This window comes from Ictidomys tridecemlineatus, chromosome 6, assembly GCF_052094955.1.
Source record: "Ictidomys tridecemlineatus isolate mIctTri1 chromosome 6, mIctTri1.hap1, whole genome shotgun sequence".
In the NCBI taxonomy this organism is placed as follows: Eukaryota; Metazoa; Chordata; class Mammalia; order Rodentia; family Sciuridae; genus Ictidomys; species Ictidomys tridecemlineatus.
Window position 1 is genome coordinate 105,387,912 of NC_135482.1, and position 27,837 is coordinate 105,415,748.

The 27,837-nt window shown below is 44.8% G+C and overlaps 1 protein-coding gene and 1 long non-coding RNA gene across 15 annotated transcripts in view; one reads left to right on the forward strand and one right to left on the reverse strand.

The window, feature by feature from the left end:
- Kcna6 (potassium voltage-gated channel subfamily A member 6) overlaps nucleotides 1–6,791 on the reverse strand; it is a 206,154-nt gene extending 199,363 nt beyond the window's left edge. For all 8 annotated transcript variants that reach the window (XM_078015378.1, XM_078015373.1, XM_078015376.1 and 5 more), the window contains exon 1: nucleotides 1,795–6,791. In XM_078015378.1, coding sequence (XP_077871504.1) covers nucleotides 4,946–6,538 — 1,593 coding nt within the window. In that variant the 5' untranslated portion in view covers nucleotides 6,539–6,791 and the 3' untranslated portion in view covers nucleotides 1,795–4,945. The remainder of the gene's footprint in view (nucleotides 1–1,794) is intronic.
- The window catches only part of LOC110598974 (uncharacterized), a 38,804-nt gene extending 13,368 nt beyond the window's left edge, over nucleotides 1–25,436 (forward strand). For 3 of the 7 annotated variants that reach the window (XR_013423176.1, XR_013423177.1, XR_013423173.1), the window contains 6 exons: nucleotides 1,736–3,026; nucleotides 7,964–8,142; nucleotides 8,828–8,911; nucleotides 16,735–16,889; nucleotides 17,266–17,441; nucleotides 18,022–25,436. This is a non-coding gene — a long non-coding RNA (uncharacterized LOC110598974). Of the gene's footprint in view, nucleotides 1–1,735; nucleotides 7,048–7,963; nucleotides 8,143–8,827; nucleotides 8,912–16,734; nucleotides 16,890–17,265; nucleotides 17,442–18,021 lie in introns of all 7 variants that reach the window. The other 4 variants (XR_013423175.1, XR_013423174.1, XR_013423178.1 and 1 more) reach the window with 4 other exon arrangements.
- Nucleotides 25,437–27,837: the final 2,401 nt, after the last annotated feature.

Below are 27,837 nucleotides of genomic sequence, written 5' to 3' on the forward strand. Positions count from 1 at the left end.
TTTCTTAAGGAAATCAGAGTATACAGGTCCAAGAATTAGGTGGGGCTTTTGGTTTGTTTGCAGAGGATTTATTTATTTATTTGTTTGTTTGTTTGTGGCCCCCCAAAAAAACACATTCTTTGAGCAAGCTCACCTCCCTACTCCTATATAATTAATATGTCCAACACATTCATCATTAGTTCAGGATGTGCTAGTCATACTCTGCACCTACCAAAAGAATGGCTTGACATAATTTTGGAAAAAGAAAAAGGATATAAATCCTACAGTAGCTTCGTTGACCAAAAAAACACACACACTATCAGTTCTTGGTATCGTACACAAATCACAAGGTGCAACTGCATGAAAGCTCTGAATTGTCCCCATGTGGCAGAAGAAAAAAACTGTCATTCCATTACAGACCTTCAATCTGGTCCATCACTAGAGATGCTAACCTTAACTTATAAAACTAAGTCTTCCTCCCATTGCAGTGGGAGACTCCCAGGTTATTAGACTCATGTCTCCTTTTCCCCCAAATTGCAATGTTTTCTGTTGTTGTTGTTAACTTTTGGAACTGTTAATGACAATGATGATTGTCCCCACAGTCCTATTTCAGAACATTTCCATCACCCCCAAAAGTACTTTGGTGCTAGCTTAACATCCCAGTCTTGAACCCCTGAGGAGCCTGGGGGTTGTCCCAATGTTCTGATGTCCTGATGCAGATGGGACTTAACCCTATGTGCCACGGCCTCCAGTAGGACAACCACACATTCTCCTTATGGACTGGTGGGGAATCTTAACCTACATCCCCAAGGAGCATCTCCTGCACCTAACACCGCTGGGAATGGTGTCCCTCCTTCTCATTCTGCCCTTAGCGCACAAGGGAACCAGCCACAGGCTAAGCAAACCTCCAAGTCAATGATTGGCAGTTATCAGGCAACCCCGAGTGAAGGACTTTTTCATTCTAACTTCAATCTTATACCTTCCTCCCAAGTCCTCTTTTTTTCTGTTTATTTTACTATCCCTACTGTTCCTTTGTCTTCAACATCTCTGCAAGGCTCTTAAGGCTCAGGAACCCTAAGATGACAGACCCTAGTACTATATGGCAGAATGTTAATATGAGGCCTCAAGCTCATTCTCTCTACCCTGCTCCCACCCCTCTCCCCCTCCCTCTTTCATCTTTATATGTTCAGGAAATCACTGGGGGATGTTTTTCTAAACCCAGAGCATCCCAAGTTCCTTGGTAAGTGCAGGACATCCCCCAATAGGGGAGTATGGCAAGAAAGGATGAGGAACTGAGATGTCAGGAAACAGGGAATCCTCTGGCTGGAGGCCGACCTTTTCAAAAACACCCAGGATCACAGCTGTCCTAGAATTCAACAGAAACATCGTAGGTGCTGCCAGCCACCAAAAAAGGTACAGAGAGGGAGAAAGAGGAAGAAAAATACACAGAGAAAGAAGAAGAGGTTGAAAACAATGGGGTGGGGGCAGGAGAAATGAAACAGAGAAGGAAGGGGGAAAAAAAGGCACAGAAAGTGAATTTTAAAAAAGGAGAAAAGGGAGAGGAAGGAGGGAAAGAGATGGTAAGAAAGGTGTGGGAGAAGCGGCACTGAGAGGACAGAGACAGAGGAAAAGGAAGTGAATGGAGGCACAGAAAAATACACCGAGATGGAGCAAGGTGGTCACAGAGAAAAGGCAAATGAAACCCTGCTCCCCCACCCAACTGAATCTTCTCCTACTTTCTCTCCCTGCCGTCCAGATTTCAAATTTGGCATGGAGGCCGATCCAGGAGCAAAATTCCCCCACAGTAGGACCTACCTCAGGTACAAAGGCAGCCAGCTGTCCGTCCTCACTCTTCAGGGACGCATCCCTCAGTCCAGGCTGAGGCTGACAGTCCCAGGAAGTCCTCTGGGAGCCCCTGCCAGCTCCAGTCAGGTATAAAGATGGCTTGGTATAAAGAGTCCACCTTTCCTGGCAGCTGGGAGTCCCCATCCCAGCTGGGCCAGCCACACACAGTGCGTATTCTCCTGATGCTCAGGTCACGACATCCACATAAAGAGGCTCAGAGTCAGAGAGGGGCCATTGGACAAAATCCTTCACAGAAACTAGGTGGGGCCACAGTCTCTCGGTTTTTCTTCCATGTCTCAAGAAGAACTGTGAGATCCCTCCCAGGAGCTCGACTGCTCCCCTAGAAGAAGGGACTTCATTTTTCCCTCAGTCTCTCTTAGAGCCGGGAAGATCCTCTGTCTCAAGAGATGAGAACTCCATGACACCTAAGGCTAGGACTGTTCTCAGCAAAGCCCAGCCTGGCTGCTTCTGGAGGAACACATTGTCCATTCCGAGGGCTCTCCTGGTCATTTTTAAAAGCAGAACATTGATGTTGGTTTAATGGGGCAGCTGCTAAGCATTCAAGTTTCTGAAGACTCAGGGGTAAGGTGAGGCAGCTTCAAGGACTGGGTCAGGGAAACCAGGAAGAATCCAAGGAGGAAGTTCAAGAAGTTTAGTTGCCTCCACATTTTCCAAGGTCCTGTGTCCCTGTCCTGGCTCGACCTACCCCTAAACCAATAGTAGAAGGTGCTCCCATTTGAGAAGCTGGGGGATATGTAGTCTGTTCTCCCTTGATGCCCGAATCAGAAGACTGAGAGAACAGTCTGGAAGGTTGCTACGGCAACCAGAGTCCCTAGAGATCCCAGCTCTCCACAAACCTTTTACTTTCAGGCATGCTCTGATTTGAAAAGGCAATGTTTGCTCAGGGATGATGAAGAGCATGGTCACATACACATATCTACAGATACATGCACACATGGCCCAACAGGGGGCATCCCTTTAGCCACTGACATGGGCCCTTCTTTTCCCAAATAGCCAGGAGTAACAGAAGAGATTTGGAAAAAAATAGCACTTCCTGACCTTGGAACAGGTTTCTGAATCATAAACACCTTTGCCTCCTACTGGGTTTCAGGTTTAAGGAAGCCAATCTCCTAGGCAAGATGACCTCCAGACCTAAAAAGGATCTACCCAGCCTGTCTAAAGAAGATTCTCCATTCCAAAGGGTAAGAAAAAAGACTGAGGCCCAGCCCAAGAGCCCAGGGAGGGATTTAGGAAGGGAAGAGCTCATAATGAATGGCTATTCTTGGGTTTTGGTTCCAAGGTAGAAAATCTGGGGGGGGCCTTACTTCTGGGAGGTGGGGAGACAGGATAATGAACTAAAAATCAAATCAATGACTATAATTCACACATGTGCATAGTGTCTTCCCCAGCTTCCCAGATGAGCTCATTGACAATCACCATGAGGTAGGGAGGGGAAGACATTAATGTTCCCATTTAATGGGGAGGAAATTGAGGCACAAAGAGGGACTGTGGAGCCAGCGCTACCCTGTAAAGCTGTGGCAAAATCCAGATTTCAGTCTGGCACTCACAGAAGCTACACTGCCTCTCAAGCAAACCCTCAAAGGCTATCCCTCAGAAGTTGCTCTTCGGGAAGTTTTATTTTTTTAAAAATTTTCATCTAGGAGTCTTAAAGCATAGTTTATAAAATTAAAAGCATGGTAACAGTCCTTTCAGTTTCAGAACTGCATTCAGAAGAGATTTAAACAGTACATCACAGTTTATCAAAGGCAAGAAACAAATGGTAATGTGACTGGGGAGAAAAGAGGGAAGTGGGCAGGTGGGATGGATGGCACTAGTTTCACAATGGAAGAGTCCAGGTGGGAAACAGCCAGATTACCTTACCAGTTAGAGCAGGCCAGATGCAGCTCCAGGGGGCAGAGCAGGTGAATGTTTGCTTGACTCAGCAAAAACCTCTACCAGTGTCAGCAAAGGAATAATGCTTGTTCCTTAACCTAAGCCACATATATCATTACCCATAAAATGAGAAGAAACTGGCAATCAATATGTGCTTTCACCTGTCTACAGATTTGAGCTGGGGTTGCTTTAGAAAGCCTTCACCTGCAATCCTAAGTCAAATTCCCAGGAAGAAGAGTGGAAAGCCAGAGAGGGTTCTGGTGAAATGAGGGAGGAAAAAAAACTGACATCTGCAACAAGATTCCTCTGCCCCTCCAAGATGACAATCTCTGCTTAGTGGTTCCTTGCTTCTGGTTTGTGATAAAGCCAGTTGCTTGACTATATTCAGCCATTTCTCCTGGTTCTGTAGGACCTGTTTCCAGTTCCTCTGCACAGGAAGGCACTTGCACAAAAAGAGTATTTGGCTCTGAGAAGGAACCTTCCTGGAAGCTCAAGAGAGTCAGGGATTAGATGGGGAGGACTAATTGCAGACCAAAGACCAGTGTCTCCTATACCCGATCACAGCTGGGAGAATCCATTGGCCCCTTTGGTCCAGGACTGACCCTCATGTCCTCCGGATCATCCACTTTAACTGCATTTTCTTTCATTCTATCCAAGATTAGAAATGGATAACATATTTTGAGGCTGTACAACTAAGTCTTTATAGAGGGTGCTCTGCAGGATGACCAGCAGGTGTTACAGTTCAAGGAATGAAACAGCACATTGAATACTGTTTCCATCTTCCAGCTTCCACCAGTTATCAAGAAGCTAAGGCAGGTACATGCCCCCCAAAGCAAAGGACAATAAGGAGAGTAATAGGACCCAAGTATGGCTGATTTCCATCCTATTAACGTTTCTGCTCCTAAAGGTAAGACAAGTTCCAGACAGGAAAAATCAGTCTTGAGGGAAGGTCAGACAGAACAGTATATCTCATCCACGTGACAGAAGATGGACATAATTGGGTGGCACCGTTGCAATTTCAAAAATGTGACTTAGATGGATAAACCTTGAATGCTGTACAGGTCAAGCAACAAGGTTGACAGTCCAGGTATTTGGTCCTGGTTACCATGTACTGGGTGTAGGGGGAGGGAATCAAGAGGTCTAGGGTGAGAGTCGTGAGGATGAGAAAGAAGCCTAAGAGTTAGTTCACTTAGTACACCCCTTCTCATGCAGGCTCTGCCCGCCAGGGTCAAACCTCTGTGAGCATCCTTTTCTCTGCAAATGCCCGATGTGGAGTGGGAAGGTAGCTGGGCCTCCGTTCCCGGGGGGCCTCAGAGAAGTCCGGCTTGCCAAGTCCATTGTCAGTTGCCTTCAGGTCTGGTGTAGGCTGCCCACAAGTGACGTGGGTATACTGGCCTTGCTCCTCCTGCTCTGTCTCCCGGTGGTAGAAGTAGTTGAAGTTGGAAACGATGACCGGCACAGGCAGGGCAATGGTGAGGACCCCAGCAATGGCACACAGAGAGCCCACGATCTTGCCCCCCACAGTCATGGGGTACATGTCTCCATAACCCACTGTGGTCATTGTAACCACTGCCCACCAGAAGGCATCTGGGATGCTGGGGAAGAGTGAATCATCATCATCAGCCTCTGCGAAGTAGACGGCACTGGAAAAGAGGATGACTCCAATGAAGAGGAAGAAGATGAGCAGGCCCAGCTCCCTCATGGAGGCCTGCAAGGTCTTCCCCAGGATCTGCAGCCCTTTGGAATGGCGGGAGAGCTTGAAGATGCGGAACACCCGAACCAAGCGAATCACCCTGAGGATGGCCAGGGACATGGCCTGCTGCCCATTCTGGCCACCCCCTCCACTGGCTGGCTGCTGCTCCTGCTGCTGCACTAATTCAGTGCCCAGGGTGATGAAGTAGGGGAAGATGGCCACCAAGTCAATGATGTTCATGATGTTGCGGAAGAAGGCCGGCTTGCTGGGGCAGGCAGAAAAGCGCACCAGGAGCTCAAAAGTGAACCAAACAATGCAGAGAGTCTCCACCAGAAAGAAGGGATCTGTGAAGAAGGAGCCCCCAAGAGTACTGAGTGAGGACGAGCCTCCTGTCCCCATTCCCCCAGAGGTGATGCCGGGGTGAAATGTATAGGAATCATCTTCCTCTTCCTCCTCCTCCTGACTTCCCCGGGAAACTGGGGAGCCTCGGCTCACACCACCATCATTGCTTCCACTGCGACCATCTGCACGAAACTGGGGCAAGGTCTCCAGGCAAAAGATGACGATGGAGATGAGAATGACCAACACGGAGACAATAGCGATGCCCCTGGCGGGCCCGGAGCTCTCAGGATACTCAAAAAGAAGCCAAACCTGGCGCTGGAAGGGCTGGGAGGGTAGCGGCTTCTCGTCCTCTCCACCTTCGGGCAGACAGCCCTCATCCTCCCGGAAGGCCGCCAAGGCTTCATCCCCCAGTTGATAGAAGCGAATCTCCTCCATGAAGATGTCGAGGGGCACGTTGACTGGCCTCCGCAGGCGGCCCCCCGACTGGTAGTAGTACAGGATGGCATCGAAGCTGGGCCGGTTGCGGTCGAAGAAGTATTCATTTCTCAGTGGGTCAAAGAAGCGGACTCGGCGGCCAGGGTCCCCAAGCAGTGTGTCAGGAAACAGCGACAGGGTGCGCAGCTGTGTCTCAAAGCGCAGCCCGGAGATATTGATCACCAGCCGCTCGCTACTACAGCAGCCCCCGCCGCCAGCGGCCTCCGGGAAGTCTCCGGCATCCTGTTGCTCCCCCTCCGGCCCACGGACCTCCCCCGGCGCCGCCAGCGTAAGGGATTTCTCCGATCTCATGTCCTCTTGGCTGTGCGCTCCCCGCCACTAGGACGGCGCCCACGACCCAACCTCGCGCACGCTGCACCGGCTTCCCAGTTCCCGGCGGCGCTCCCTCCTTAGGGTGGGGCTCGCGCTCCTGCAGGCTAGCGGTCTGACCTGGCGTTTGGGTTGGTGAGCCCTGAAGCCCTGATCCCTGCAAGGATAGGTCTGGGAGGTGACCTGGGCGCAGGGGATTTGGCTCCGCGCTTCTGATTCCCGCGCCTCGGTGCTGGTGCTTACTGGGATGCCTGGAATCTCAAACTGGCGCGTGAAATTGGCCGTCCGAAAAGACGCGTGGCTTCGCCCCTTGCTGTGCCTGAGGCTGGGCTCCTGGACGCTGGGGTCCGCCCTCCAGACGAGCTGGCTCTTCCCAGCTCCCACTGCGCTTCTCCAACAGCTCAAGCCCCCGGCCACCGCTGGTACCGAAGCGCCAGATGCGCCTCCCTCCGGCTCGGCAGACTCCTGCCCGGACTCGGCCTCCGCCCTAGGTCCACCGCGGGGTTTGGTTTGGCCAAGGTCGTGGTTAAAGCCGCCACAGACACCACCTCCTCCCCAGGAGCTGCTCCGCAAGCTTCGGAGAGAGCCCTGAGGCTGCCCCGGCGCCGGAGCGCGGGGACCCACCTCCCCACGACTCTAGCCTTCGCTGCCGCCGCTGCAGCAGCAGCGGCTCGGCTCTCCGCTCTGCCCTTCCTTCCCAACACACTCTCCAAGTGACGTGGCAGGCCCCGCCTGCTGCCCCCTCCCACCCCACTCCCACATCACACCCCTCACCCAGCCAGGGGCTGCAGGGAGCCAGGGCGCTGTGGAAATAGACACACACTTGCCTCCCCAGTAATCTTCCCCGCGCTCTCTTGGCATGCCTCTCGCTTTCACACAATCACCATTCATGGTCCCCCTAAACGGGAGCCAGTACCCTAGTACCACACCCCCTCAATTGCCGCAATCAGCTTTTCTCATATGGGTTTACCGAGTTGACCTGCGCAGTGTTCGATCATATAAGAAATCACACCTCACCCCCACCTCAACACACCCCTCCCACTTCTTGATACAGAGCAGTGTGCCTCCAGTCATCCAGACATCTAATTTAAAAAATTAAATCCTATGTTGTCTCTCTGTATTTACAAAGACCCATATGCTGGTTTCTCCAATATCCTACTGTAAAGAAGAAGAAGAAAAAAAAAAGAAAGAAAGACGGGGGGGGGGAGAAAAAGAAAAAGGAAGTATTTTTGAAATATCTTGAAAGCTTCCAAATTAGATTGTATTCCAATGCAATTCCCTCAGGGAATATCTCTTTGAAAACCTGGGAAGGCGAGGCTGCAACTCTCCCAGGATGGCAAAGTGATAGTAGGAAAGGGTTGGGAAGCCTGCCAATGCCTTTCTCATCACAAGTCTTCCTTCTCCCAGGGAGTCCTGGGTTAGGTAGCAGCCCCAGTGAAGAAAGAACCAGAAGATGGTGGCATCAAAGACATCACAGCCAGGAAAATACACCTGGGGGAAGCCTTTGCGTCCAGCCTCCCTGGAATGCATCTGGAATTTCTGCTTATTGCACAGCCAAGAAAAGGGAGGAAAGGATGGAAGAAAAGGTATGTCAGAGGCTTAATTTTAAAAAAAAAACTACATTTATTAAGCATCCAATGTGTACCAGCCACATTCTAAGTGCTTTACCAGAAAGATGGTCTCTGCTCCTAGACCAGGCTACAATGAAGACCCATTCACCAATATTTGGATAGGACAAAGTTTGTTATTAGGGACCACTTAACTCTTTCCCTGACTCTCTAAGAGCATACAAGTAAGAGTGGCTTTCTATCCATTTCTGCCTTTCACCAAATAGTCTTTCTTCACTACACCAGCTGATTGGGGGTCTATAGGAGGAGGGCTCATCTTTTCAAACTGCTACTTCCAGGTAGATTGACATTTGCTTTTCTATGCCTCAGTTTTCTCCTTTTTGCCTGGCTGTGGCCAAAATTAGCTGACAAATACAAGGTGTCTTTGTGTGGTTGCTTCTGCATTAGTAAGAGTTCATTGAAGATAGCAATGAGAACGATACATAAATGTACTCTCAAACCACAAGATGCATGGAAGAGTTCTTTGTATTGCACAAAGTGTTTTAAAACTGCAGTTGTTCTCAGCAGCATTTGCTCCCAGAGGGGGTGAAGGGGAGGAGGGAACTAAGGCTTCTGGACCTCTAGGGAAGAGGTCAGGTGGTGAGCGGGTAAGGGAGATGCTAGCTTTAGAACTCACTGCATTCTCTACTTTGTTCCTCACCAGGTCTTCCATGCTACAGCTTCTGCTTCTTTTCTACACTGTTAGTATCCATTCCCCCCTCCTCTCCCTTGCATGTTTCACTGAAAGGTGAGAAAGCTAGTATACAGGTTTACCCAGTTTTCCCATTTACAGCCTTTGTAATTAAGCAATTTGGTCTTCATGCAAAAATTATTCCATTCAAAAAAAAATAAAGGGAAACAGCAATAAATACAACATAGGAGATACTTTTTTATCTCTGTCCAATTTTCTATAATATTCTCTGGTTTATAAACTGGCTGGCCCTTGATTCTTTTTGGTTTTGTTTTCAAATTTTATAGTCAATTATTCACTGGCATATTCATTTAAATCATTGCCGCTTTTATTCAGGAGATTGTCAACTAGGTCAGTAACTTCGAAACAAAGAAGAATGGGAAGAACCTTGAATTCTGCCAGAAGGGTACACAGCCAGTTAAGCCTGACGAGTGCTGCCTGCCACCCTACAGGCAAAACTGATGTTCTGTGGTCAACCTTCACATCAGGCATAAGGCTGAGCCCCAAGAAAGGTTTCATTGTGCACGGGGAGGATCCCCTGAGAGGGAAAAGCCATTAGCAAGTTCATGAATCAGAGTTCTGTTTTTAGTTCTTTTGTGAAATAGACTCATTTCTTAGCTCAAGAAAATCCCTATGCCTAGATCATTCTTCCTAAGTATATATTAAGGATGAATCAAATCACACCTTCAGAAGTGCCAGTTCCCAGGTGAAGGAAGACAGGAGGCTCAGCTCCTTCCGTAGACACTGCAATGCTGCTTCTAGTGACAGGTGATCATTTCCCAACACACACCCAGCACAATTTCATGCCGGCACAGATTGTTTTCTTGTGTTGTTGTATCTAGATTCAGATGTCTGCAATGTTCATATGGGGCTGTTCATTTACTTAACTTGTATTGGAGCAACTACTGGGTGCTCTACGTGGTGTCGGGTACTGAGAATTTAACAGTGATCTAGACAAAATATCTACTCTTGTAAGTTTATATTTTAATGCAATATATACATTACATTTTCATGATAAACAATAAAGAAGACATTTACATATTGTATAAATGTTTTAGAGAAAGGGAGGCTATGTCAGAAATGAACCTGGGATTTAGTTTTGAAGAAGAGGGTAGGTTGGTGAGGGAAGTTCCCTCTGAAGAAATAGTATTTCAATGGAGATTTCAAAGATGGGAATGCAGCAGCCATGCTAACAAGCAAGGGGAGAGCATTCTGTGCAGGTAAGTATCAAAGCCCTGAGCTATACAGGTCATGGATGTCGAAGGATCATAAATAAGACCACATATGAGAGAAGTACAAGGTGATGTTGTGAAGTACAAGAGATAAGGTCTTAGGGGGTGAGCTGTTTAGATTTTGTCTTAAGGGCCACATGAAGTCAGTGATAGTTCTTAAGTAGAGGAGATAGATGAGAGCAAAGACCAGGAAATCGCAGTTGTCTGGGGAAGGGGTGGTGGTGAGTTGGACTAGGGTAATGAATAGAGAGTAAAGACAGAGTGGGGAGTTCAGGGAGCTTCAGGGTGGTGACTTTAGGAGATATAAGCAGCAGGAATTGATAATCCATAGGCATGAGAAATAAGCAATACCAAGTTTGGAGTTGGAGCAACTAGTGGTGCTATTGATTGAGAAAGGTAACATGAAGGATTAAACAATGGGATCTATCAAGACCTCATTTTTACACGTTAAACTGGAGAGAAGAACTGGACATGCAAATGAAGACATCAATGAGGCAATTGTTTATTCAAGCCTGGAATGGGGACAAGAAATCTATAATTATGAATTAATTTAAAAATCAAGAAATACTTAAATCCATTACACTAAAGCCTTCAAGAAAAACAATAGACACCTGGATGTATGTACCAATTGAGATAAGTACACAGCATGGTACATAATTTGATGATCATTGATATTCTTAACTCAGCCCCAGGCCCTAGAATGTACTTATCCCAGGTATATAAATGATTAGTCTACCCTATTTTTTTTTAAGAGAGAGAGAGAATTTCACTATTTATTTTTCAGTTTTTGGCGGACACAACATCTTTGTATGTGGTGCTGAGGATCGAACCCGGGCCGCATGCATGCCAGGAGAGCGCACTACCGCTTGAGCCACATCCCCAGCCCTAGTCTACCCTATTTTCCAGGCTTCTTTTTGTTACCTTTAGTACTTTGCTGTGTGCAGGTGTGTGTGTGTGGTGTGTGTGTGTGTGTGTGTGCGTGTGCACGCGCGCACTTGTGCATGTGCACGCGCACTGGTCATTATCCTGGCAGTCAAACCCCTAAAGTTGTGTTCTGGGAGAGGAAGACAGTGGTTATAGTCTCAGCTTCATTATTTCAAGGGCTCTGTGGGAATGTTTTTTCTCTCTGCCTCCTACCCACAGGCCCCTGCAGTAAGGATGGGTAGCACATGGTCAGATCCCTGGCCACTTGCTGAGTGATCACCTGTGCATGAGGACACGCCCCCTAAGAAATCACCCGGTTCTAAGCATTTCATTATGGAATGCAAACCACTCAAAGCCAATTGGATGCAGACATGTGTCCCTCATCTCACTGTCTCATCTCTGGGTAGGGCACATGTCCTATGCTTCAGTGCCTCAGGATGGACTATGTGGAAGTTCCTCTGACTGAAGACAATCATGATCCGCAAGACCCAGCCTCTCTTTCTTATACCTCATTTACCCCTTTACCCAAGGGGAACTGGGCCATTTTCACTCCTTCTCCTAATCTTCTCTTACTTTCTCAACTGGGGCAATGAGGGAAGAAAGTTTTGAACCCTAGGAATCCTGGGGAACAATACCTGGTGATTGGATGGTTTTATACTCTGCAGACAACTTTTGCTATTTGCCTTTTGTTTTCCTCCCTACACACACACACACACACACACACACACACACACACACAAACACGTCCCAAATTTGGGTTATTTAAGAATTCCATTAAAAACAAATCAGATATCCTCTACTTTGAGGGCTAATTTCCTGTTGATGGCACCCATTGTTTCCACAAACTAAAGTCCCCTGCACATATTTAGTAGCATCACTCTTAGGCCTAATGTCCCCTTCCATTTAGTGCTTGGAAGCAGTGTGATCATTTCCTTCCTCATGGGCTTTCTCCATGACCTAAAGTGGACAGGGGGAAGGATAATTGCAAAGTCCTGTTCTATAGATAAGCACTATTTATAATTAACTGCTTAATCAGAGTTTTTAACAGTGATGATGAGGATGTCAATCACAAAAATAGTGACAATGACAATGAGGCTCCAGAAGTCACTAGAGAAAAATCTAACAGCTTTCACCTAAGTGAAGTGTATATTGAGGAAGGAATGCATTAGACGTCCATGCCATGAGAATTGACAGCCTTAGGAAAGGATTCTGTGTGCCAAGAAATACATCTATAAGAAAACCCTTATCTTTCAGGAGGATTCCAAGAGAGATTGCTAGCATGACAAGTATGCAGTCTGCTTCCTTCTACCATCCCCTTATTGCTCTAGTCATGAGTGCTGTTTTCCAAATTTCTCCAGCTCTAGCTGCTCTCAGGGCTCTTTAGCTCACATATGCCTGGACGGTACCAGACAAGTAGGTCCAGCCAGTGAATTACAAACAGAAGGACTGTTTGTAATTTGACTTTGGGGAAGGGCCCCAAAGTTTTCTTAACCAGCATCACTCGAGATGATGGCTGATCCATCAGAAGTGTGTTCTAGGGTGAGGTGACATGAAGCGGGACCCCCAGCCAAAGCAACAGTAGCATGACTAGGAAGCAACCCTTTGTAGTTCTAAGCCTCTGGCAGTCAGGGATTGATTTACTACCATTGTGTAATTGTGTCTGTACAAACTGATTTAGATATTGGTGCCCAGAAGTGAGAAGTTGCAATAACCACACTTAAAATTTGTGATGTTGGCTCAGGGGCCAGATGATGGACAGTGAAGGAAATTTATTAGAGACCACTGCATGCAATCTCTGTCAAAAATAACAAAATATTTTAAAAAACTGTTGCCTATAATCATTTAGAAGGCTGATTAAAACTTGCATACCTAGAAAGAGGTTCAAAAACAGATTGTTACTATCATACAGTGGCTACTCTTGGCTGTGGGTAAAAAGACAATGCGCTCAGAATAGAGTTGGCCAGTGAACAAGAAGAGATGAAGAGGACAGGAGGGTCCAAAATGGTAGGGCATTTTCAGGATTGACAAAGGTAACTGCTTCTCATCACCCAAAATAAGTAAATAAGGTTTAAAACATCTTTGTGTAGTATAGGTTAACTAGGACCCAGGCTTGCTTCATAGAACAAATCTTCTGAGTGGATTAAGGTAGATTAGAGCAAAACTTTGAAGCTGTGGATTCCAGAAAAGTTCTTTGAACTGGACAAAGTGAATTAGAAAACAGAGAAAGGTTGAGACAAAGTTGTAACTTCTCACAGAAAACAGATAAGACTTGTATTACCCACTGTTAAGTTCATTGAGAAAAAAATGTAAGTGTGATTATTGGCTATTGGCACAAGTTGACTGGATTAGAGAAGGAAAAGCTGTGCTAGTCAGCTTTCTATTACTGTAATAAAATACCTGAGAAATCAACTTAAAAGAAAAAAAAAGCTATGTTTACTCAGAGCTACAGAATTTTCAGACCATGATCACTTAGCCCCATCATTTTGGGCCTGTGTCAGCACAATCCATCATACTGAGAGCCCATGATGGAGAAGGCTGCTCACCTCATGGCACCAGAAAAGCAAAGAGAGAGAGAGAGAGAGAGAGAGAGAGAGAGAGAGAGAGAGAGAAGAGAAGAGAAGAGAAGAGAAGAGAAGAGAAGAGAAGAGAAGAGAAGAGAAGAGAAGAGAAGAGAGAGGGGAAGAGTCCAGGATCCCAATATCCGCTTCCAGTGGACATCCCAATGACCTACCTTCCTTCCACTAGGCCTCGCTCCTAAAGGTTTCACCACCTCCCAATAGTGACACAAGGCTACCAGACCTTCAGTATATGGGCCTTTGGGGGACATTCAAGATCTGAACTCTAACACAGTCACACCATCAAAGGAACCATGACCTGTAGCCATCCATCACTGTTCGGAACCTGTAGGCCCCTCAATTTTTATGGACAGGAAGAAAGAGGAAGCTGCTCAGGTCCCAGGGAAGATGTCATCTCATTGCCCATCTCAGCTGCAATCCAGGAGGATGACACAAAGAAGGACCTCGGAGGGAGAAGCCAAGGGCCAGAATACAGTGGACTGGGAGCCCCTCCTGGGCAGCAGAATGACACTGAACTCTGCTTAGCAGGACTTCAGACTTGTGATGGACCAGAGATTGCTCTGATTCCTCCATTTTCCCCACTTCTGAATAAGAATGTCTAATGCAGTTACCCTATTCCAAGTGAACCACTGCACAGTGTGTTGTGGGAGAGGGACGGATCACTGTCCTTTCCATTCATAAATCTCTGAATTAGAAAAATCTATACCCATAACTAATATGGAGACTAGAAATACAACTTCCTAATGTACAGCTTACTTACTTACACCATGAGAGACCCTACAACTTCACTGTGATACCACCAAACTGGGTAGACCTTTAGGGTTAGCTACCACAACTGGGAGCCAAACTTTCCATGGTCAAAAAGGTAGAATGTAGTAATTATTGCTGTTCATCAAATATTTCCAGCTCTCCACCTCCTGAGAATTTTGTAGGTTTCTTCCTGGTGATAGTATGATTGAGTAGGAATCGTGTGCCCAGATTCAGAGGATAAGTTGTGTCATGTGTCATATCTGACCTGAAGCATTCAATTGCTAGAATTCTTTTTGCCTGCCATAATAATCCCTAGCACTTGAGAAGGTGGCAGCCCCATCAGTTTACGATCCAGACTGAAAGATATAAAACAGAGCCCCAAGAACGCCAAGAATGGGCAATAAGTAGTTTGAGAAATAAACAGTCCTTTGTTGTAATCCACTGACACTTAGGAGTTGTTTGTTATTGCAGCAAAAACTTAATCCCTCCTCACCAATATGCCTACTCACATTCCTGCTTTGAAGATATATACAGAGGTGATTAATGTTCTGTTTTCTATTGCTAACAAAGAGAATTGAACAGATATCATGATTTCAATTAGCTTTGGCCAGTGTTTTGTTCTCATTACTGCTTACTTTTCCTCCTACCATGCCATTCTGTAAGTATCTTTATGTGGGTTGTATTGAGCTGGTTTGGAATTTTTCCTCTTCCTTGTCTATTTTCTGACCTAACTCTGTACCTCTGAGGTAGCAGCCACCTGTTGTCTAACTCCAGAGTTCTGTCTGACACCTCCAGTAGAGTCAGAGACTTGGCCAAGTCTTTATGATAAAATGTTATAAGTTCTTTCTGCTTATTAAACTAACGATAAATATTTTCTAAGCTAGTAATAACTAATTATAAGCTTTAATGTGTGTTCTACTGGGTCCTAAGCACGTTGCTAAGAGCCCTGAGAGGGAAATTTTCCTAACCTCCTTTATCTTATTTTATATTTATATTCTGGGAGCACTGGGGATCGAATCCAAAGGCTTGCACATGCTAGACTAATGCTTTACCACTGAGCTACACCCCCTTCTTCTTCTAAAAAAAAATGGTAAAAGAGAAGCACAGAGAAGTTAAATCATTTCCCAGGACATAGAGCCAGGGGGTACCAGGCACCAAGCACAACCAGCAGTGAGTGCAGAGCCCACATTGGAGACACTCTGTTCTTTATTCTCAAACTGTGTTTTACACAATTCTAGTTGTACATCATGTTTTTGTTTGAGTGTTTCTTTGGTGCTGGGCATGGAACCCAGGGCCTGGCACATACTAAACACATGCATTTTCGTGTCATACATTATGCTAGCAGGTGTTTACACACACACACACACACCACATACACACACATACACAGTAGAATGAGTGTGGGACTCATACTTTCTCACAGAGAGGTTCACGATAGACTTTAAAATCATAAAGGCTCTAGCTACATTCCTTATGGTTATTTAATCCAATATTTCTCAAATGGATTTAACCATGGAAACCTATTTGTCAGCAAACCTTACCTTCTGAGAGACTGTGTACAGAAGAACACACTTTAAGAAATGAGATCATAGAAATCAAGCTCTAGGAGAAATGGTGACCATCATCTCCCCCAACCACATAATTGTTCTGATGCCAGAATGGGAATGTAAAATGAATAAATAGCTTCTCCACGGTCTTGTGGTTACAGTGACTAAAATCTAGATCTCTTGATTCCCTGTTCTCCAAGATAATGATGCTCCCTGATTATAAATAGCAAATTCTCCCAGGACAAATTCGTCGGGCAGGACAGAGAGGAGAACAAGTTTTCTTTAGATTCCAATTTTTGTCAGTTGATGTTAGTTGATGAATGACAGTAAGAATCGGAAAAAAAGGATAAAGTAAGCAAGGGATCAGGTGGCCTACGCAGCACTGGTTACTAAGCCGGTAATATAAAGAATGCCACAAGACCCAAAAAGGTCTGCCTACAAAAAACCCACATGGTCCTTCTTGAGGTACTGATGGAATAAAAGCAAATTCTGCATCATTGCATACGTGAGCATGAATGTGTGTATGTGTGTATGTGTGTGCACATACACAAAGGAAGAAGTTGAGGTGTGGGGGAAAGGGGAGCTAGATGAGACAAAGATTTTTCTGAATAGCAGGCGCTGGGGAGAGGGTAACCAAAACTGCGTTCAGGGCTGGGGATGTGGCTCAAGCGGTAGAGTGCTCGCCTGGCATGCATGCAGCCTGGGTTCAGTCCTCAACATCACATACAAAGATGTTATGTCCGCGAATAACTAAAAAATAAATATTAAAAAAATCCTCTCTCTCTCTCTCTCTCTCTCTCTCTCTCTCTCTCTCTCTCTCTCTCTCAAAAAAAAAAAAAACACACGTTCAGCAATGGAAGAACAAAAAGCTCTGATTGTGAAAGTATGTTCTAGTGAGATGGAGGAAATATTTTCCTGCTTCTTCTACCACTGGAATGAAGGACAAGTGCTTTGAACATGATTCTGAAGAGATTGGCCTTGAACCTTTGGCACTGTGAAAGATATTGTAATTTCAAACTTTCCATCTATTGTTTATTTTGTTAGATGGGGTAGAGAGCCCTTTTAGTTCTGAAAATGAATCAAAGAGCTGGATGATCAAGAATGGGAAAGCTCAGGGTATGGTTTGTGATGGAGAACCTAAGGCAAAAGTTAAATTGCTTTGCTTCAAAAAAATAAAATGAATTTCAGGGTTTTTTCCCTAGGGAAAGGAATTTGGGAAAGGCTATACATTGTAAAAGGGAAGCTCTCTGTTGAATGGAATAGGTCCCCAAAATAGAGTGGGATTGCCAAGTTCTCAGAGACATCACCTATAAGATAGAGTTTCAATGTGGATGCAGAAATTTGAGTGATACCTGATGTCTACTTTTTCTATTCTGGACTAGACTTGAATTCCCCTTCCAGTCTTAAAGAATGAAAGGGAGTGTTTCAGGAGAGGATGAAGGGGAGCTTGGAGGGCATCCTAAAAGAAAGAGAAGCCTCTTACTCAACACTTCCCCGTCTGGTGCAGATAGATGAGAGGAGTCCAGGGCCACTGCCTGTTTCCTTCCATCACCCAGAGGTGGGTCTTGTCACTCTTGTAAGCACACTCCAGGCCCCAGGCAACTGAGCCCAATGAGTTGAAATTGCATCTTTGGGGGCCTCTGTGATGCTATTTCCCTTCCTGAGGAGCAAAGGGTGTGATTTTAATGTTCTGGTTCTCCTGCGTTACCCCTCTAATGAAATAGCTGGGACTAAATAATGCAACACTCCTGGTCCACTGATGGTAACTTCTCTCTTTTTTTAACTACAGTTTCTAATTCACTCAAAGGAACAAATTATGTTTTATGGCCTTTTATCAATTATTCATTCCCTCCTCCCCTAGCGCTTTCCGTGGTTCAGGAAGCCAGCAAATGGCCTGGTATGAGGAGGATCTCATTTCCTCTCAGACACAATTTACAGAGGCCAGCCAGGCTCCCAGCAACAGAGGGGCACTGATGCCAGGACAGATTGAGAGAAAGGCCCCCAGCGTTCAGCTCCCCCTACACCCCGACTTTGGGGAAATTCAGAGTTGGGTCCAGGGAAGATGGAAGGCAGACAGTGAATGGGCGCCATGTTGCTCTTCTCTGGGGCACCAACACTTTCTCCACGTCTCCCTACAGGTGGAAGCCTTGCCCAGCACCCTCCACAGACCTGCCTTCTCCTCTCCACGCTCTTCTCTGACAGTCGCATGCTGATTCCAGCCAAACCTAGATCTGGGGCCACAGCAAGGTGACCGGAACCCAGAGAAGGGGGGGACCCATGTGTGGAGGGTGCAGGAAGAGCTCTGGGAAGAGGGAGAGATTCTCACATACACCGCCACTCCTTTCCATCTCCCATCAGAGTGACCCAGGGGTACACGAACGTCACTGCATGAATGATGACCTTCTTTGGAGGATATTTTACAATTTTTAAGGACATTCACGATCTGAGCTTTGTAAATTACAGTTGGAGCCAGAAGCCAAGCCAGTCTCAGCTGCTGAGTGGCCCCTGTCACCTAACTTTCCTGGGCCTGCATTTCCTTTTCTACGCAGCCAGGAGCTTGGACAAGAGACCTGAAGTTCAATGTTATTTAAAATGCTAGTGTTGTTGCCCTCAGAGTCTGGAAATGTGCTCCTAATTCTAGGCTTAAACTGCTTCCTAGGGTGTCTGAGCACCTGCCTCTTGACTGGCAGAACATTTTCCCAAAGAACAGCAGAGGCAACTCCTTGTTGGGGAGTCCTTCCAATTCTTTGCTGGCCTTCATGGTGACACCTGACATCAATACCCAGGTCCTTTCTGTGGGGTGTGGACTGGGGTTTATGCACGGCTGCCTGCAGAGCCTAGGGCCTGATTCTCAGAGGGACTCAGAGGGGGACACGTTCTTGCAGCTGCATTATCTGCAGCACAGGCAGAGAGAATGCAAACACACTCATCACCCAGTGCCACTTCCCTATGTTCCCCTCTGAAGTATTCCTGCGCTGTTCTATATTGGGAAGTGCCATTTCTGAGGAGAAGATGAAGGATGGCAGAAGCTAAAGAATTTTATACTAACAGCCAAAATATGGGGAGGTGGAAATTACAGAAGAGGACATTTCCAACTGATTTGTGATCTAAAAATCTCAAAGTACTCTGTATCTCCCATTTATTCTTAGAACCTATTAATCAGAAAAGCCCCAGTCAATTAATGCAACCATATATTATCATAGTATCATTAAGGATCTGAGAACCCTGACCTCCCCGACCTTTATTAATTTCAAAATACATCGAATTTTATACTCATTTAAGGGGTGAGCAGTATTTTTACATATGGAGAGAACAAAAAGAAGGCCCCGGGGCTGGGGTTGTGGTTCAGTGGTAGAGTGCCTACCTCATAGGTGTGAGGCACTGGGTTCGATCTTCAACACCACATAAAAATAAATAAGTAAAATAAAGATTCATCAACAACTAAAAAAAAAAAAATTAAAGATAAAAAGAAGGCACCTCCAGAAGACTGTCTCCTTTACCCAAGCTCTGTCCTGTTATCACTGCTTCCTGTATTTTGCCTGTACATACTGGATGCTTGACAAGAATTTTTTCATCTATTCAATAGACATTTATGGAAGATCTTTTGTGTATCAGACATTGTGTTAAGCAGTGGGTATGAAAAGGAGAACAAAATGGTCATGGCCACTACCTCCAACGATGGTGTATCTAGACATATGTACACACACATATACATGTGCATATAAGCACACACATAACTTACATGGATTCACACAAGTATATATACATATACCTACATCTACATATGCACACATACATACATTCAAATGTACACTTACATATATAATCACACACACATGCACCTATGCAGATTTATACACACATATATACATATACTACATACATACACATACAAATTTCTACCTGTATACACACAGCCATTACATCTACACACACACACACACACACACACACACACACACACACACACAATCCCCAAGCAGCCTCAATTGTTTCAGTGTTCTCCATTCAAGTCATCCCAGCTCAGGCCTCAGACACCAGGGCACAGGCATAGAATATTGCCACTACAACTCATCTGAATTCCCAAACCACAGAATTGGGAAATATTTAAATTACAAGAAGTTTTTAAAGCTACTCATTGCTGGTACCTTCTTAAGCAGATACCTTCAGAGCCGACAATAACTTGAAAAAAGTCACTCAGCTGATAGATTATAGAGCAGAGGTTCAAACCCAGCTGAGCTACTGTAATGAGTGCCTCCTGGGTCGTGCATAAGATGCTAGAGTCCAGAGGGCCCAAGTGGGCAACCTGTCCAAGTGCTTTCCTGAATGCAGAACTAACCCTCTGCAGCTTCCCTTTTCACAGGTACATACACGCACACGCACAGACACAGACACCGACCTGGGCTTTGCATTTCGGTGTCTCATCCCCAGTAGAGTATTCTTACCATGACAAGGTTGTAGTGCAGCTTCTCATTTAAGGAGAAGGGATCAGCTGAGCTAACTCAGCAGCCCTCCAGAATGCTAGCTGGAGACCATACTCTAGCCATGCTCTGCAGCTCAGAGAAACCAGACATAAGGTTCCAATTTGAATTCCATTTCCATGAAAGAAAAAAGAAACCTTCCAGCTTAATCCTCTGGTCCTACCCAAAGCCAGGAAGGGGCCTGCTCTAGGGAAGTGCCCCACATCACCGCAAGGCACAGTCTGCTCCTTGGTCAAAAGTAGGGAGGCTAAGAATGAAGCAGGAGGGCAGACCCAAGGCCATCCGGGGACTCTGCAGTGGGCATGCCTGATTTTGCCAGCTCAGAAACTGGCAGAGAAAGGAGCAAAGCCACTTCAGGGGCACGGGAAAGGGAAACTGCAATTTTTGACCTCTTTTATACATCCAGATCTCATACTCCCCAGCTTCTTAGGGAATTGGCAATCTAATTGAGCATCCTGGGTTCCTTTAAAGCCATGGATAGACTGGGAGTAAGCAAAGGGGACTTAGGCCCCCATCTTATAAAGGGAACATAGAAAATTCTGAGTGTGGAGTCCTATTCAAGGTAACAGACAATGTCTTATTCATGATTACAGCCCCACTGCCTAAGGTGTGCCTGGTAAATAAGACTCTCAGTGTTTGTTGAATGAACTAGTTTGATGTCAAGTTTCTAAAATTCTCCTGGAAGTGGCCTGATTGCTCTCTGGTTCAGAATCATACTCAAGATATTCTGGGGAAGAATAAAAACATGAAAAGGAGAGGCTTTCTTGCCTACTGGTAAAGTTCAACATGCTGAGAGATTACCCCAGATGCCACTCACCAGCTGTGTGATCCTGAGCATGTTTTTAACCTCTCTGAGCCTCAGTGTTCCCATCTTTAAAATGAAGTTAAATTTTTTCTTCTTTTCAAATTAACCTGAAGATATCTAGAATGTTTTACATGAAGTAGATGCTTAAAAGTTGTGAATCAAGGGCTGGGATTATGGCTCAGCGGTAGAGCACTCCCCTAGCATGGGTGGGACCTGGGTTCGATCCTCAGCACCACATAAAAATAGAAGCATTGTGTTGTGTCCATCTACACCTAAAAAATAAATATTAAAAAAAGTTGTGAATTATCCATAATTTATTATTAAGATTAGTATGAATTCTCTCTCTTTACCGTGAGTTTATCACAACTCCGGGGATAAAATTTTGCCACAGAAATGTATAACCCTACATCTCCTTGTCCTTTCCCTTTCTCTCTGACATTTTGTTTCTGCAGTCTGGTGTAACTGACCGCCTAGGTTTACAGATATTTGGGATGTGAAGTTACCCTGGAGTGAATCTGCTGTTCCAATGAGAGAGAACCTCTATGAAGTTTTAGGGAAAACTGTCCAAGACTTAAAGTAGCTTGGGTTTAAATCCCATTCTCCTGGTTCAGGCAAGTTTCTTAACTAATATGGCTTCCAATTTCTCCTCTATAAAAAAGGACGTTAGAACAGAATCACCTCCTGCCCATCATGGGGCTGATGGGCAGTGAATGGGCAGGTTGTGCCTGCACCGTGCAGCTAGTGTGAGTGACGTCTGTGCTCCCTGGTGGGAGGCTGTTGACTCCCAGAGGAGAAGCACCTTTCTCTCATCTGCACAAAGACCTCAATGAGCTAAGGCAGCCCTGGGCTGGTGGAAGAATTAAATGAGATACAGTGAGAACATCACCGCTACATATCCTTGTGCAAAACAGGAGGAAGCTTCTAAAATATACCCCAAATCGAATTATCTTCTCATTCCTTTGGACTGTTCTAGAAGCTCTCCTTCAGTCTCCTGCGGGTGGTAAGCTGGAGTTGACTCACAGTGGCTCTCAAGAGCTGACTACTCCAATTTCCAGGAGTTGTGAGACCCAGTTGTCAAACTGTCGGTAGTTCAAAATTGGCGACAGAGGGAGCATTTAACATCCCAGAAATTAGCAAACACTACAAATCAAGGCCTTTATCCCTCCAGAGAGCTGTAAAAACAGCACACCACTCACGCCAACCCTCCCTCAGACTATTCTCCACCCACAGCCAGAGCAATGTTTTAAAACCATAAACCTACATGTGTCATTTGTCTACTTCACAGACTCCTATAGCTTCCCGCCCCGTTAAGTGCAGAATCCAAACTCCCAACCATGGCCTGTCCATTCTGATGCCTAGCCCTGAGCCCCAGCTTGCTAAACCCCCTCCGTCCCTCCGGCAACTCCAGCCACACTGGCCTCCCCCGCTTCCTGCCCCCTGAACCTCTCTGCAGCCTCAGGAGCTTCACGCTGGTTTCTTCAGCCAAGCAAGTCCTTCCCCAGGCTACCCTCCTGTCGCTTAATGAGGGGAACATGTTATGAGAAGTGCGTCATTGTGTGAACATTGTAGAGTATATCCACACAAGCACAGATGCATAGCCTACGGTTCACCTAGACTACACTGAGCACGCATGTGTGTTATTGATCCTAGGGCCGTGATGAACAAAATAATTAAGAGGCTGAATCAAGCAAGAGAAATGACGCGATCAAGAGATGCCATACACACGTTGCGGGCTGCTGTAGCACACGCCTGTCATCCCAGCAGCTGTCCCAGGAGCATCAGAGTTCAAAGCCAGCCTCAGCAATTTAGTGAGCCACTGTCTCAGAATAAAAAAATACAAAAAAGGGCATTAGAACAGGGACTGCAGCTGTAGCTCAGTGGTAAAGCACCCCAGGGTTCAATACCCAGTACCAAAAAAATAAATGGATGACAGAGAAAAACAGTTATAAATATGCTTTTATTTTTTCAAAGAAAAGGAGTAGAACTTTTCTTCAGACTTTTTGGTATCCAGACGTCTTTATACCTAAAACTTATCGAGGAACAAAAAAGCCTTTTGATGAAGTAGGTTTTTATCTGTTGATATTTTCTGTGTTAAAATTAAAACAAAAATTTTAGTGGTGCACGGTGGTGCATACTTATAATTCCAACAACTTAGGAGGCTGAGGCAGGAGGAGCACAAGTTTAAGGCCAGTCTCATCAACTTAGCAAGACCCTAAGCAAGTTACCATGATCCTGTCTCAAAATTAAAAAAAATAAAAAGGGATGGGGATGTGGCCCAGTGGTTAAGTGCTCCTGGGTTCAATCCAATAAATAAGTGAGAAAGAGAGATGTCATACCCATGTTGAGGCTGCTGCCAGCATGACACAGCACATCATTTTAAAGTAAACTATTTTTCTGTAATTGGAAGCAGTATGCTCTAACCTGAAGGTAAAAGGCATAGGATAGTACATACATAAACCAGTAACCAGTAACAGTCATGTATTAGCATTGAGGATTATGTACCACACAGAATTGGACATGCTACTCTTGTGTGATTGGCAGCACAATGGCTTTACTCACACCAGCACCCCTATAAGCACATGGACAGTGTATTGCACTACAACATCACAACAGCCACAATGTCGCTAGGTGACGGGAATTTTTCAGATCCATTATAATCTTACAGGACCACTGTCATGTATGCGGCTTGTCATTGACTGAAATGTCATTATATGGTACATGATGTCATCAGCATTGCGCCCTTCTTTCTTATCGCCTCCTGTGCTTTGCCAATCTCTTGTTCTTCATAGCACTTATCACTACTTAACATAATGCATCTACATTTAAACAGTTTTATTGAGTTATTATTAACATACCATACAATTCTTCTGTTTGAAGTGTGCAATTCAATGGTTTACAGTATATGTACAGAGTTGTGCAACCATCCCCACACCCAGCTTCAGAACATTTTCATTACCTTCAAAAGCCATAAAACTACCGTTAGCTATCACTCCTGAAGTCCCCCCATAGCACCCCCATTTTGACTAGCCCTAAATAACTTCTAATTTTGTCTCTATACATTTGCCCATTCTGGATAGTTCATATAAATAGAATCACACAGTCTGTAGTCTCTTGGGACTAACTTCTTTCCCTTTACATATTTTCGAGATGCATCTGCATTACATCAATACTTCATTTCTTCTATGGCCAAATAACATTTCAGCACAAAATATATCACATTTTATTTATCCATTCATCTATTGAGGAAAGATTGGGTTATTTACACCTTTTAGTTATTATGAATAACGGTGCTAGCATTAGTACATGAAGTATTCATACACAGCATTTTTGTGTGGACATGTCCCATGTCTCTTGAGTATATGCCGAGGAGTAGAACTGCTGGGTTGTATGGTAGCCCTGTACTTAACACTTGAGGAATTTTCCAGACTGTTTGCCAGAGTGGCTATGCCATTTTACATTCCCACCAGTGATGTATGAAGATTCCAGTCTGTATATCCTCATCAACAATTGTTATTTTCCATTTTTAAAATTATCACCATTGCTAGTGAGTATGAAGTAGAATCTCTTTTGCAGTTCAATTTGTATTTCCCTAGTGGTTAATAATATTGGGCATATATACTTATTAACCATTTGTGGATCTCCTTTTGAAGAATGATTATTCAGACCTTTTGCCCATTTTAAAGAGCTATTTATATATTCTAGATACAAGGACAGCCTAATTAGATATATAATTATCAGTGTTTTCTTTTGCATATTGTCTTTTTAAGGTTAATATACTATTTTAATAGCAGTTTTAGGTTTACAGAAATATTATGAATTGCGTCTTTACTTTCTAGATAGCATATTTGAAACAAAAATGCTTTTAACCCTATGAACTAAAATTTATATTTATGTGTGTGTGTGTGTGTGTGTGTGTGCGCGTGTGTGCACATGCCTGTAATGTCATAGCTAAGAATCCAATGCCAAGTCTAAGGTTCCAAAGATTTTACCTATGTTTTCTTCTAAGAGTGTGATAGTTGCTCTTGCACTTAAGGTTCTGATCCATTTTGAGTTAAATTTTGTACATGGTTTGAGGTACAGAGCCAAATGTCATCCCAACCTAAACATTTATTTTTTTAAAAAAACTTCTCTATTTTAAAGCTCCATAAAGAGAGGATTTTTTTTTCAGTTTTACTCAATGTTGTAACTATCCCCAGCATGTAAAACTACCTGACACATAGTAGGCCTTCAATATTTGTTGAGTAAATAAATGGTAATTAACAACAAATGCTATTTATTATCATTATTTTACCCTTTCAACCCCTGTGGCCTTCAACTCCAGCAGTTTAACATTCCAAAGACTAAACAATCTCTCACCTTGACTCTTCTTCCCAGATTTGGTCCTTCCTGGTTATAACCCTGGTCCTGCAAAGGACCTTTGGGTCATTTCAGCCCATCACCTACTGTCTGCAGGCTTCCAAGTACTTGTCCTCCCTCTCTCTGTCCCTCCCCAGTTCCCTTCTTTTTCTGGATCTTCCCACTCCCTGAGCCACTCTGCCCTCCAGGGATCACCTGGGCCCACCATCTTGATGACCCCTGAGGTTCACTTAGATTCTGACTTTTTACCAGGTGCCTTAGAGATTCCCATTAAATCCCCATGAGGTTGTTCGCTCTTGGTATTATCATTATTTTTAAAATGTGGACCTGAAACCTAAAAGATGTACTCAAGCCGCCTACAGGTTAATGATAACTTGTTAAAGATAACACTATAACCAGGACCCAGATCTTCTGTCTCCAAACAGGAACAATTCTCATGAGCAAAGTTCTTCATATTTTTCTTTGCAAAAGGAAAATTGTATTATATTCTCTGCATGCCTCCCCAAATTTCCAGTCCTCTGCTGTCAAACTATACATTTTTTTATATCTGCTAATTTTGGATAAGTTATTGCTATGTCAGACTCTGCATGGTTTTACATACATTATTATTCTACTCTTTAGTGATTTCTGAGGCTCAGAGAAGTTAATGGACATCCCCAAGGCTACCCAGCTAGTAAAGAATGGAGTTGGGACTCAAACCCCAGTTTTTAACAACCACTCTTTCCTATGAGAAAACCCCCATTATAAGTTCCTTTCTCCACAAGGAGAAACAAACCTCGTCCATGGAAAGACCATCCATAGAGTTCTCCCTCACTCTAGTGGGGAAGAAGGCTATGCATCGGTCCTTACCCCTCTCCTTTCTGAAACAAGGACCCTGAGCCCCTCTCTCCCTGGAATCCTGAGTCTTGTGCTTCCCGCCCTGGCCTGCCTGGCGTTCTGGTCACCCTCTTCCTCCTCCAGCTCTCCTAGCTCCTGAGCCAAGCCCCAGCCTCCTTTTTTCCCTCCTACCCCACTCTAGACCATTTTCATGCTTTCACTCTGAGCCAGAGGAAACCTGCAGCCCTCCCTCCTCCAAGAACAGGAATAGCTCGTGGCTCTGTAAAAGCTCTGTCCAGAGCCGCAGTCATTATTTCACTTTAGCTTGTCATGTCCCTTCTTTTAAATGACCCCTCTTCGCTCTCTGCAGCCTGCTCCCTGGCCCTCACTCATGGCAGTGGCTATCTTCTAATGACCCATTCTTGGACACCTTCAGAGGAGGACTTGCTTCCTGGGCCACCATTAGAGCCCCCTGTGTTCTGATCACAGGCTTCACTACTAAGCCTATAGCAGCTCTCAGCAACTGGACATTTAATGGAGATGTATCTTTCCCCCAGGATGGCTCTAAAAGCAGCACACAGTTAATAGTTTCTTCCGGCTGTTTTTTCCAAGGTAGGGATTGAACTGGTGAAAGGAAGAAGAAATACTCTCCTTATTATGTCCTAAAATAAATACTTGTTCAAATAAAATCATCATCCCTGTAATGTACAGGAAAAGAGGTGGGGGTGTTCGTTCCTGATTTCGATCCCATTATATTGGGGGTTGGAGGGGACAGGAACTTGAAGTAGATTAGAAGCATAAGGGCCTTAATGCTGGGGACAGGCAAACCATTACTTGATTATAAAACATTGGTACTAGTGTAACCTCTACTCTGTGTTCACTCCATTTGCATACTAACTTGCACAAGCGTTCAAATTAATCTGGACCTTACTCTTAGGTCAGATTCCATTTAATTCTCCTTATGATCTATGTGGCCCTATTTATTCCTCTAAATTATCTTGTCTGATCTAATCCATCCCCCTTAATCACTGCTGATTCAGCTCCCATTGTAATCCTCAATGAGAAGAATTAGTGTTTGTGAGTTAGGGCTGGGGGTGGAGGGAGCAATTATCAGGAAAAGAAGGAGCAAAGAAAAATAAGGAAGGCCATGGGCTCTGCTAGCAGAGCGTGAGTGTAGAGCAATCCATCTGTCAGAGCTTTTTCCTAAGGGTGCTGAGGGCTAATGGACTATATTTCCTTGTGGAGTATTTTTTACGGATGCTAATGGTCTATTTCTTACTGAGTTTTTTTTTCCTGATACACTACACTTAGAAGAAAACATTAAGGAGAACGGCTCTCACAACCCACAATTTACATTTCCTTTCTGCATCATTTGTTGCTCTCTGAGACACTCTTTGCAACACACACACACACACACACACACACACACACACACACACACTTGCACTAAACACTTACCACAGAATAGATCCATCTCTAAGCGCTAGTAATTACTT